Raw genomic sequence first — 13165 nt, forward strand, 5'->3', positions numbered from 1 at the left:
TGTTTAGAAGCAGATCTCCTAGAAGTGGTAAACACCTCACTTCTCTCTGGGACTTTTCCAAAATCCCTGAAAACTGCAGTTGTTAAGCCCCTCCTGAAAATGAGCAATCTGGATAAACCATATTGAGCAACTACAGGCCAATCTCAAATCTTCCTTTCATAGGCAAGATCATTGAAAAAGTTGTTTTCAATCAGCTAAACAAATTCTTAAGCTTGAATGGATACTTTCACAACTTTCAATCTGGTTTTCCGACCGCATCACAGCACAGAGACAGCACTCATAAAGATAATAAATTATATTCGCCTTAAAGACAGATTCAGGTTAAATTATCAGTGCTGGTTCTACTCGACCTCAGTCCTGCGTTTGACACTGACGATCACAACATTCTTCTTGACAGGCTGGAAAACTGAGTTGGGCTTTCTGGGATGGTCCTTAAATGGTTCAGGTCATACTTAGAAGGGAGAGGTTATTATGTGAGTATCAGTGACCATAAGTCAGAGTGTACATCCATGACATGTCCATATCATTGTGACATGTCATGGATGGGACATTGTGTATGAACTGTGCTATACAAATAAAATTGCCTTGCCTTGCCTTGCCTAGATGTCTTTAACTGAGGTCAGAGAAAATTATGTGCACAATGATTTAGCAAGGAGAAATGACCATGTGAATGATATATATGATGAACATGCAGGAGAAGACAATAATTTGGATATACAGAAGCAAGGATTGTTTGTGAACCCTATGAATAATAAAATATCCAACACCTTTCACTTACTTTCTCCACCCTACACTGTGAATGATAACTTAATGTACTCAGTGTGCAAAGTACAATTAGTTGTGTTAGTTTAGTCAGATTGTGTTAGTCTTCAATTGTAAGTTAAATTAATATCAGACCACATTTTTTAAAAAATATTTTGATAAGAAATCCTACTTTTTTCAAGTCTAGGAGTATGATTCTCGCTTCGGTGCGAGAGGTCCTGGGTTCAAATCCCGGACGAGCCCCCAATTTATGTTACCAATCCAGGACCAATCCTAAAAGAGAAAAGGACAGCAGGAACACAGCAAAGCCAAATTGTACTTTGCATCATAGCCGTGACAGTGCACAAACATATTCCTGCAACTGTATTTATTTTATTGGGCGCTTTAAAAGCTACTTCTGACAGGTAAACAAGAATTTCATGAAGTTTCAATAAAAAGACTAAATTTAACAATTTTTTCAACATTCATTATCAGTTCTCATATCTACAGCCATTATTATACTCTCTTAATCTGTTTACTCTCTCTATATTTGTGATTATTAAAAGTTCAGTAGTAAATGTGACAAAATAATAAATATAATCTCTACATGATTTAACTGGTCAGTTGACACAGTTTCACTGTTGAAGGTCTATCAAATCCAAACATGGCATAGAGCGGCTGAGTGAATGTGGTCTGGACTCTGTGGATGAGGCTCATTGTGTCTGAGACGCTGTAGAAGGACAAAATCCCTGCGCTGTGATCCACATACACTCCTATTCTACTGGAGACATTGACTACAGGAAGGACAGTCTCAATGTTATTGTGCCAGAATGAGCAATTGTCTGGAGAGCAGTACAAACTCCAGGACTGATCATTACGTCCAACTGCACACTCAGGACCAATTCCCTTCCTGCTGATGCTCTTATACGTTACTGCTATATCCACTCCTAATCTCCCATCTCCACTCCACTCCACCTCCCAGTAACAGCGTCCAGTCACACTCTCCACACACAGTGCCTCACCCCAATCATCAAATCTGTCTGGATGATCAGGATAATGCAGATCTGTGTCAGCGAAAGTGATCACTGTGTTTCCCTCAGACAGATGGAGGAAATTATGCACTGAGTTCAGATCCAGAGTCAACAGATGGAAATCTAATGGAGAAAAACACATAATAAATCAAGACCTTCTATCATCAATTAACACTTTATCTATTTAGCTATTATCGTTTTAGAATTTATAAAGTTTAATTTTTTTTAATCTTGTCTCAATTAATTATAGCCTATGAAGTAGAGCTTGTTAGAGCACCTGACTCCCATGCTGGCAGACCCTGGTTCGAGTCCCACCTAGTGCGGGTGGTTCGACCTGGAGGGGTTACGGTGGTGCCATGATCTGGATGGGAGTGAGGTTTAGGGGGGTAATGGACAAAGGTTGGTAAGAGCTGTGCATGTAAGCCTCAATCCCCTGATCACAAGAGGCACAGTGAATGACGCTACAGACTGCGGTCTTTAGCTTCCTTGAGCACTCGACTCCCATGCCGGCAAACCCAGGTTCGAGTCCCACTTAGTGTGGGCGGTTCGACCAGAAGGGGTTACACAGCCAATGCATTTTAGACAAAAAAAGTGAAGTAAAAAAACAAAATGGTCTTGAACAAAATGCCATTCATTTAATGTGAAAACAGTCAAACTCTGCCACTAGACTTAATTTTATACTTGTGTGTGTTTTCTCAATGCAACTCAGCTTTATTTATACACCACCATTAAAACAACAATTGTTGACCAAGGTGCTGTACACTATATCAAAAACCATCAACATTTAGCACCATGTACAACATAAATTACAACACAGAACAGACCAGACACAGCACAAATCAGCTTCAATTAATTATTACAATTATCAGCTACAGAAAAAGATAAGTTTTGCTTTAAACTCATGCAGTGTATAGATACAGTGGGTACGGAAAGTATTCAGACCCCTTTAAATTTTTCACTCTTTGTTATATTGCAGCCATTTGCTAAAATCATTTAAGTTCATTTTTTTTTCCTCATTAATGTACTCACAACACCCCATATTGACAGAAAAACACAGAATTGTTGACATTTTTGCAGATTTATTAAAAAAAGAAAAACGGAAATATCACATGGTCCTAAGTATTCAGACCCTTGGCTCAGTCTTTAGTAGAAGCACCCTTTTGATCTAATACAGCCATGAGTCTTTTTGGGAAAGATGCAACAAGTTTTTCACACCTGGATTTGGGGATCCTCTGCCATTCCTCCTTGCAGATTCTCTCCATTTCTGTCAGATTGGATGGTAAACGTTGGTGGACAGCCATTTTTAGGTCTCTCCAGAGATGCTCAATTGGGTTTAAGTCAGGGCTCTGGCTGGGCCATTCAAGAACAGTCACGGAGTTGTTGTGAAGCCACTCCTTCGTTATTTTAGCTGTGTGCTTAGGGTTATTGTCTTGTTGGAAGGTAAACCTTCGGCCCAGTCTGAGGTCCTGAGCACTCTGGAGAAGGTTTTCGTCCAGGATATCCCAGTACATGCCCGCATTCATCTTTCCCTCGATTGCAACCAGTCGTCCTGTCCCTGCAGCTGAAAAACAACCCCACAGCATGATGCTACCACCACCATGCTTCACTGTTGGGACTGTATTGGACAGGTGATGAGCAGTGCCTGGTTTTCTCCACACATACCGCTTAGAATTGAGGCCAAAAAGTTCTATCTTGGTCTCATCAGACCAGAGAATCTTATTTCTCACCATCTTAGCAAACTCCATGCAGGCTTTCATGTGTCTTGCACTGAGGAGAGGCTTCCGTCGGGCCACCCTGCCATAAAGCCCCGACCGGTGGAGGGCTGCAGTGATGGTTGACTTTCTACAACTTTCTCCCATCTCCCGACTGCATCTCTGGAGCTCAGCCACAGTGATCTTTGGGTTCTTCTTTACCTCTCTCACCAAGGCTCTTCTCCCCCGATAGCTCAGTTTGGCCGGACGGCCAGCTCTAGGAAGGGTTCTGGTCATCCCAAACGTCTTCCATTGAAGGATTATGGAGGCCACTGTGCTGCTCTTAGGAACCTTAAGTGCAGCAGACATTTTTTTGTAACCTTGGCCAGATCTGTGCCTTGCCACAATTCTGTGTCTGAGCTCTTCACGCAGTTCCTTTGACCTCATGATTCTCATTTGCTCTGACATGCACTGTGAGCTGTAAGGTCTTATATAGACAGGTGTGTGGCTTTCCTAATCAAGTCCAATCAGTATAATCAAACACAGCTGGACTCAAATGAAGGAATAGAACCATCTCAAGTATGACCAGAAGAAATGGACAGCACCTGAGTTAAATATATGAGTGTCACAGCAAAGGGTCTGAATACTTAGGACCATGTGATATTTCAGTTTTTCTTTTTTAATAAATCTGCAAAAATGTCAACAATTCTGTGTTTTTCTGTCAATATGGGGTGCTGTGTGTACATTAATGAGGAAAAAAAAATGAACTTAAATGATTTTAGGAAATGGCTGCAATATAAGTGAAAAATTTAAGGGGGTCTGAATACTTTCCGTACGCACTGTAGTTCTAATGGTGCAGCAAAAGCTCGATCTCCTCTCAATTTCAGTCTAGCCCAAGGAACATTTAAGTCTCTGGTTGAACAACCTAAGGGACCTTAAAAGGATTGTGAACAGATAGTAAATTGGAAATATATACAGGATTCATCCACAGAAACAAGACTTTAAAAATCAATTCTGTAATGAATTGGGAGCCAATGCAGAGATATCAGAACTGGAGTAATGTGCTCTTGTTTATGCACACCAGTATGGAGCCTAGCATCAGCATTTTGTACCATTTGCAGATGGTTTAGAGATGCTTGGTTAATACCCATATAAAGGGAATTACAATAGTCAAGCCATGTTGAGATGAAGGCTTGGATCACCCATTCAAAATCCTTAAAATATAGAAATTGTATTACTTTTAACTAGGATTCTGAGATGACAAATACTGGTTTTGACTACAGAACGAACCTGTTTGTCAAATTTGAGAGCACTATCAAAAAAAAACGCCCAAATTCTTCACTAGTACATTCACACTCAAAGACAGATGGCCAAAAGGTTAAGCAAGGGGAGATTATATAGATGATTCTGAATATTTAAAAAGTATAATCTCAGTCTTGCCTTCATTGAGGTGAATTTAACGACATCCAGGCCTTTACATCTGCTAAACAAGCCAGTTGTGTATCCAAACCCATGGGCAGATAAGTTTGGGGATTGTCAGCATAACAGTGAAAGGAGATGCTGTGTTTCTTAAAGATTTAAAGAGAATTAAATCAGACCAAGAATAGAACCTTGAGGGACACCACACATAAGTAAAGCGGCATCCGAAGTAAATTCAATACTAACAGAGAAACTTCTTTTGAAATAGGATTGAAACAATTTCAGGGCATTTCCCCAAATGCCCACCCAGTGCTTCAAATGAGAGATGAGGACACAGTGGTCAATCATGTCAAACTCTGCACTCAAATCTAACAGCACTAGTACAGCAGACTTGCCAGAGTTGAGAGTCAGTAAAATATAATTTAAAACTTTAACCAGTGCTGTTTCTGTGGAATGTTTTTTTCTTAAAACCTGATTGCAACACTTCAAGAATCCTGTTTTTATTCAGAAAGCTCTGTAGTTGGTGAAACATGCCTACAATTTGTCAGAACTGTTGGATCTAAATTTGGCTTTTTGAGAAGTGGATGGACAAAGGCAAGCTTCATGCCATCTGGTACCATTGCGGTTTCAAGGCAGCTGTTCATAATCTTTTGAACAGTAGGTCCAATTACCTCAAAATAAATAAATAAATAAATAAATAAACAAACTAACAAACAGCGGGGAAGAACGTCAGGGGTTCCAGAAGGTTTAAGCTGGCCTACAATTTCATGTAAACCAGGAAGAGTTTTCATAGTAACTCACATTGTAGAAACTCCTCTCTGGTCTGATATTCAGGAGCACCAATGACATGGATGGATTTCACTATGGACACCAAAACACTGCAGTTTAATTCTCACCAAGAAATTAAGTTACTATAACTATAAACTATAACCATGTATACTACATTTAATGAATGGTGCTGAATTCATTTCTGAGAATAAATAGGTATTTACCTGTTATACATATGTTTTCAATAGTCTCTCTGGAGAACTGCTGCAGTTTGTCTCTTAGTTTAGAAATGGATTTCAGTACATTGTCAAAAGACAGATGTGAATCATCACTAAATCCATCTGTAGATAAAGCAGATGACAAACTCTACAGACACAAAGACAAAAACACAAACTCGCTGTAATTCCAGAAGCTTGTTAAAGTCCTCAGTATTTGAGAAGATCTGTGTTACCTGGAGGAAATGAACATGATCCTGTGTTTGTGAAAGCTGCTTCAGCTCAGCGTCTCTCCTCCTCAGATCATTGATCTCCTGCTCCAGTTGCTCCAGTCTTTCTTCAGCTCGACTCACTGCAGCTCGTTCCTGATCTCTGATCAGCTGCTTCACCTCAGAGCGACGTCTCTTAATGGAGCGGATGAGCTCAGTGAAGATCCTCTCACTGTCCTCCACTGCGGTCTGTGCAGAGCGCTGTTACACACATCACAATCACACAGTGGCTTCAGTGGGACTAGAAGAGCTCCAGCACTGGAGGAAAGTCCAAACTGAGACTCAAACTTCTCTTCTTCTCCAGACTCACCTTATGAGATGCCACAGCCTCTCTCAGCTGCTGAAGATCTTTCTCACCACATTCTTACTTAAAACTGGTCTTGTTGTGAAGGTTTTTCTGCACTGAGGGCAGCTGTAGATTCCCTTCCAATCCTCCTGATCACAGCAACCTGAGATGCATTCCTTACAGTAAGTGTGTCCACAGGGAATCGTCACTGGTTCCTTCAGGAGATCCAGACACACTGAACAGCAGATCTGGTCCTCAGCCCATGAGATACTGGCTCCTGCCATTTCACTGCATATGAACACAGACAGAGAGATGATACACACTGCAGTTCGACAGTCAAAAATCTTCTAACTGAAGGGGTTATGTACCCGATTACATACCTAAGAAACAGGTTTTTCTGTAGGGAGGGACTTTCTGTAAGGTTACTGCAAGGCATTCAGTAGTTTTAAGATACCTGCTGCAGTATATTTGCATAATATAGATGTGTTCCTGGTTTTCATTTGTAATTGATGAAAGGTGACTAAATGAATGAAAGTTTGTTAGCTGAATTGCTAAAATTTCCCAAAATTACCATGAATACCTCACAGGATGCACTCATTTTCTGGGGCCATAGTAAATCACAATAGTATTACCATTTCTATAAGAATTAAACTTTTCCAACACCAACAAGCACTATTTGAAAGAAGGGGGAAAAATCATCTCTCCTACAGTTAAATGAACCAAATTAAGTTCTACTAGTAGCAAAAGAACTGCAATTTCTGAAGGGGTTCAAAAATGTGGTTAGATGAGATTTGAAAAATCGCAGCACAAGGACGTAGCACAAGGAAATAAGTTTGCGCTGACATGAAGTTACTAAAAATGTTGACATACCTGTTGACACACCTGTCTTAGTCTCTTCTGTGTTCTGAGATCATTGACAAACTGAATGAAAGTAAAATGTGACTTAAAGGGGTCATTTAATTCCACTTTTACAAGATATAAAATAAGTCTCTGATGTCTCCATGCAGAGTGTATGTGTAGTTTCAGCTCAAAATACCTCACAGATATTTTTTTATAGCATGTTAAAGGGATAGTTCTCCCAAAAATGAAATTTGATGTTTATCTGCTTACCCCAAGGGCTTCCAAGATGTAGGTGACTTTGTTTCTTCAGTAGAACACAAATGATGATTTTTAACTCCAACCGCTGTCATATAATGCATGTCATTGGAAACTCCATCTACAGTATAAGAGTAAAAAAAACATGCACAGACAAATCCAAATTAAACCCTGCGGCTTGTGACGACACATTGATGTCCTAAGACTCGAAACAATCGATTTGTGCAAAAAACTGAACTGTATTTATATAATTTTTACCTCTAAAAAGGGTCAAAAAACATGTTCTGATGATGGAAATGATCTCTCTTCAATGAGTGCGAGAGATCACTTCCGTTGTCAGAGCGCGATCAGACCTCACCAACTGGATGTGCAGAGCAGTTGGATATAGCGATGTTTTAGAGGTAAAAAAATGATATAAATACTGTTCGGTTTCTTGCATAAGGACATCAAAGTGTAGTCAAAAGCCGAAGAACCTGAATGGAGCCTGAACATTTTGTAAAATTCAGGGGGATAACCGTCTGCACCCGGTGCTTTATTTGCTTTCAGTTTTGATATTGCATCACAATAAATAAATACATAAACAAGTCAACAACAAACAAATATGAAACAAAGCTTTATTCAAACTTATTGTTCTAACAATCACATATTTACAGTCCTGCTGCCATTTCAACACAGCTGTGCCAGTTCTGCAGCTTTATTTTGATGAAGCAGCTGACCACCGAGAACACCTTCACTGGACTTTGCCATCCATCATGTCCCTCATTGCTGCTCTTCTCAACAGGAACATCGTTGATCCAGAGGATGAGGAAGACCTCATGACCCCTGAACCCCACAACCTTGAAGCAAGTGTAGGAGAAGGGGCGTGGGACAATCTGGCTGCCGCTGTGTCTGCTGCAAACATTCATCACTTTTGTGGTGTAGTGGGCAAAACCACTGAGCTGGTCAGCAGAAGGTTGCTGGTTCGATCTCTGCAGTGTCTCCACCAGTGTGTCCTTGATCAAGACACTTTCCTCCAGGTTACTCCAGCAGGATCGTTCCTGTAATAAGAGCACTGTAAGTCACTTTGGATACCAGCATCTGCCAAAAGCTGTAAATAAATGTAAATGTGATTTTTTTAAATCCTTTTTTGTTAGTGTCTCAGGCACAAACACTCAATAAAGCTGCTTATTTCTTAAAGTTCACTTTTTCAAGGTAATACTACACTGTAAAAAAAATCCCAGTAAAATTTACGGTAAAAAAACGGCAGCTGTGGGTGCCAGAACTTTACCGTAAAAAATACAGTAGCAACGTAAAAAAAAAAAAAAATCTGTTAAGTTTACAGTAAAATAACATATTTCATTAACTGATATAATGTTAATTTACCAACCTAATGAAGTACTAATATCTGTTTTGTACCTTTATAATAAACTGACAGTCACCAAACACAGTGGTGATGAGAGTCACATGATGAATCAAAGTTCATCACAAGCAGGTTTTCCACAAGCTGAGAAGAATAACACTAACATATAGAAGGTGCACACAGTGTCATTCACACACACACTAAACACCATCATGGTAACATGCATGAAATTTTAAAAATGCAATAAACATTAATTTAACAACATTAGATGTAACATAAAACCTTAATGTACATGACTGATTAGAAAAAAATGAGAAAAACTAAGAAGAAACATAGTTATTTCAACGAAAATATATCAAATGTGAAGTGTCACGCAGGGAATTGTGGGAATGTCAATTTACGGTTTTTCACTGTAAATTTTACAATGAATTGTTATTTTTCACTTACAAAAACTGTGAATTTAACGGTATTTTACCGTAAAATTACATTACAGTTATTCACCGTATATAGTACGGAAACTTTCTGTAAACCAATTAATAGTTTTTCAATGCAGCATTTTTACAGTCTTTTACTGTTAAAATCACGGTCATTTTTTACAGTGTATAATATAAATGCATACATACATTTCATGCAGTTTCTATTTGGAGGCATTAGGCATGTGACGTTATAAAATTGCATTATCATGTTGCGATTAATTGCTGAAGCTTTTATCACAGTACACGGTATTATAACGATATTGAAATAAGTTGCAAAAAAAGTGTTGTCATAGTATAACAGGTTTAAGAACTCTTTTTGTAATAAAAAAAAATCTGAATGTTTTAATACAAAAATACAATACACCAAAAATATGTAAAGCAGCATTTTCAAAAGTGCAAAAGAATTAGGCTATAAAGAACAACAGGTAACACTTTACAATAAGATCTCATTATTTAATGCATTAAATAAGATTGAGCAATAGCTACATTTGTTACAGAAAACATTATTTTTTGTAAATATTATTTAAGAAATACAACTTATCATTGTTAGTTTTATCTCAGGTCCATTAAATAAGGTATTTTGATTTTAGTAATGTTATTAAACAGTAACTAAGAATAATTAATGCTTTATAAGTATTTCTCATTGTCAGTTTGGTGATAATGAATTAACATGAAGTTTTACTGAACAATAACAAATAATCAGAACATTTCTAATTATTAGGGCATGTTGTAGTCCAGATTAAAATATAAAAATGTTTAAGTTTGAAAATAAATAGCCTATTAAGTATTTTATATATAAAGTATTTTATATATAAAGTATTTGGTGCTGTGATGAACAACATTGAGATTACAAAAAAATGAATGGCTGTTTGAAGCATTTTAAATACAGTATTAGCCCAGCTGCTTTGTTAATGGGGTTTCCGGGGTAACCGCTGCATTCTGCTGTTCCATCAGTGCCCTCTGTCAGAGAGTGAACGTGCACTTTCATTCAGTGCGTCTCTTTCACTCGTTCCACCATGTGCTTCTCATGCACGTTGTACTTATTTACAGCTGAGCGTGAGTTCTTTTGACAAAGAATACAGCGGTGTTGTGCATTTTATACGGTTAATGGGGAAAGTATTCTTAAATGCGTTATACAAATTTTAATAATTGGTAATAAAGTAGTTGTTATTTATGGTATTTTGAAGTGCCCACAATAACAATATATTGATATATCGCATTACTGAATATCGGCACAAGTCTGAGGCATAAAGGGTTAGTTCACCCAAACATATAAATTCAGTCATTATTTACTCACCTTCACGCTGTTCTATCCCTGCTTGTTTCTTTTTCACATAAATGCTGCCGCCCCCCTGCCTTACTCCACCACAAAAGCTCTGCAGCAAGAATCAAAAAAGTGCTGTAATAACTCAATTTGAAATTACAATAATTAAAATAAACTACAAATTAAGATTTAAATAGATTTTTGTATTTATTTCTGTAGTATACTCACTCAAAGCCTTTGATGGCATCATTCCTTCATCAGTCTCTCTCCACTGGATAAACACACATGTGATCAACTGTACCTGTAACATCCAGACAGGATTCAAGTTTCCTTTGAAATTTATGCTTAAATCTACATTTACATGTTGAGGTAGTTGATGATGATGTTTTAACTCACTTTTTTATCAAACACAAATGTTCCTTAATTTATCTTAATTAATTTAGTTCCTTAATTTAATTTACTAATAACTTAATTTAACAGTACTAATGGACAAATAAAATATATAACTTTTAGTTTATTTACATTTAAGTTTATTTACATTACATAAATACATCAACTAATCATTCAGAAATGTCCTGTTGCATTCTACATGTCTCCATCATTTTCCGACTTCAGTTTGAACATAAAAAGCTGAACAATTTCTGACATTTTCAGTAAGTCTGCATTAAGTAATCGTCGCTGCACTATGGCTGTGTCCAAAACCACCTTCTCTACTGTACAGTAGGGAAAAAGCAGTAGGCGAACAAATAAGTATGTCAGAATCCTTAGTATTCAAAAGAGAGTGACCCTCAGGGATAGAGCAAAAGATTTACCAATGATCTTCTGTACAACTTTATGTATCTCTCAAAACATATCTGAAACAGGTAAATATTAATTTATTCTCAGAAATGAACTCTCCCCTGAGTCAGCTGAAATCCCCAAATTACCCACCAAGCCACTTAAGACCACTTCAGCACTGGTGGGTTAAAAGACATAGATGCGTTGTGCTACAGATCTGTCTCTCACTAAGAAGATGGACAAATCTGTAGAATTCTGTTCGGGTTTCGCCCGCCCAGGTTCAACGTGGTCCTCTCTTTGTTAGTAGAGCCAGAGCAGTCTCTGGTTTTGGGACAAGAAGTTCTGACGCTCTTGTGAAAAGGGGCTATAGAACAGGTTCCCCCGCCCAGAAAGCTGTCAGAGTTTAACAGCCATTAATTCATTGTTCCAAAAATGGATGGAGGGTTGCGTCCTATTTTAGATCTGCGCTGTTTAAATCGCTCAGTTCAAAAGCTAAAGTTCAAGATGCTTACACTCAAATAGATTCTATCACAAATCAGTTCTGAGGACTGGTTTGTAACGATCAATCTCAAGGATGCATACTTCCATGTATCCATCCATCCACAACACAGGAAATTCCTGATCATGAGTGGTCAGTTAGCTAAGTGTCTGTGGCAGGGCCATCTTCTTTCCTGGCAGATACATTGGCTGGAAATGATGGGTGTTTCGAGCTCTCAGGCACTTCCTCCCAGACCTGAGGGGCCAACACGTGCTTGTCTGCATGGACAACACATCAGTGGACTCCTACATTAACCATCAGGGGGGTCTGAGGTTGCGTTGCCTGTGCAAGCTGGTCCATCAGATCCTCCTGTGGGCTCAAGGGAAACTGCTCTCACTGAGGGCAATTTATATCCCAGGGCGTCAAAATCAGGGAGCAGACATCCTGTGTCACCGAGACAGGTGCTGAGTCCCAGGGAATGGAGACTCCACCCAGAGGTGGTGGAGCTCCTGGGAGAAATTCGGTCATGCGTAAATAGACCTATTTGCATCTCTAGAAACAACACACTGTCCTTAATGGTTCTTCCTCACTCATCCAGCTCCTCTGGGACTGGATGCTATGGTACAGATGTGGACAAGGCTACATTTGTACACATTTCCCCCGATCACTCTACTCCCAGGAATTCTGGAGAGGGTTCCCCAGGATGCGCTTTATTTCCTGCTAGTAGTGCCATTCTGGCCAGCAAGAGTATGGTTTTCGGACCTAGTGTCCCTCATCTACGGCTCTCCGAGATCTCCTGTCCCAGGCAGGAAGCACAATATTTCACCCTCATCCAGAGTTATGGAAGCTGTGGGCCTGGCCCCTGAGGGGGCTCGGTTCATAGATTCCAGTCTCTCAGCTGAGTTTGTGGAGACCATACTCAAATCGGCAGCTCCCTCTACAAAGAAAATTGTTTGCTACCAAGTGGAGGCTGTTCTCTTCTTGGTGCAGAGAACTTCATCTGGACCCAGTTCTTTGCCCTGTGGGTTCAGTGCTAAAATTTCTGCAATAACGTTTCTCTGCAGGGTTATCTCTTTCCACCTTAAGGTGTACATAGCGGCATAGCATCACCCAGAAGAGGGTTCCCCGCATCTAAGCAAAGAATGAGCAAGTGGTTAGTTGAGGCTATCTCACTTGCTTATGAGTCAACCAGACAGCCCTCATCTTTAGCTGTCTTTATTCTACCAGGAGTATGGCTACTTCTAAAGCTTTCATTTCTGAGGTTTCCCTTCATGAGATTTGTAATGCGGCAGGCTGGTCCTCACAGCACACCTTTG

General features: G+C 39.2%; 1 protein-coding gene across 1 annotated transcript; it reads right to left on the reverse strand.

Moving 5' to 3' along the window:
* Positions 1–367: 367 nt before the first annotated feature.
* Positions 368–12943, reverse strand: LOC125263377 (tripartite motif-containing protein 16-like). The gene is made up of 9 exons (XM_048182424.1): positions 12810–12943; positions 12247–12358; positions 8167–8552; positions 6584–6708; positions 6445–6497; positions 6102–6335; positions 5875–6016; positions 5684–5743; positions 368–1895 (listed from the first exon to the last, which is right to left on the reverse strand). The coding sequence occupies exons 1-9, from the start codon at positions 12941–12943 to the stop codon at positions 1354–1356; spliced, it is 1788 nt and encodes a 595-aa protein (XP_048038381.1). The 3' UTR covers positions 368–1353.
* Positions 12944–13165: the final 222 nt, after the last annotated feature.

Source organism: Megalobrama amblycephala, linkage group LG1 (assembly GCF_018812025.1).
Source record: "Megalobrama amblycephala isolate DHTTF-2021 linkage group LG1, ASM1881202v1, whole genome shotgun sequence".
Lineage (NCBI taxonomy): Eukaryota > Metazoa > Chordata > Actinopteri > Cypriniformes > Xenocyprididae > Megalobrama > Megalobrama amblycephala.

Coding starts and splice junctions, on each gene's coding strand:
- LOC125263377 (XM_048182424.1), bottom strand. CDS start 12,943: ATGTACACCTTAAGGTGGAAAGAGATAACCCTGCAGAGAAACGTTATT. Junction 12,359..12,809: donor AAGAGAACAGCCTCCACTTG/GTAGCAAACAAT, acceptor AATTTCTCCCAG/GAGCTCCACCACCTCTGGGT. Junction 6,498..6,583: donor CTGTAAGGAATGCATCTCAG/GTTGCTGTGATC, acceptor GTTTTAAGTAAG/AATGTGGTGAGAAAGATCTT.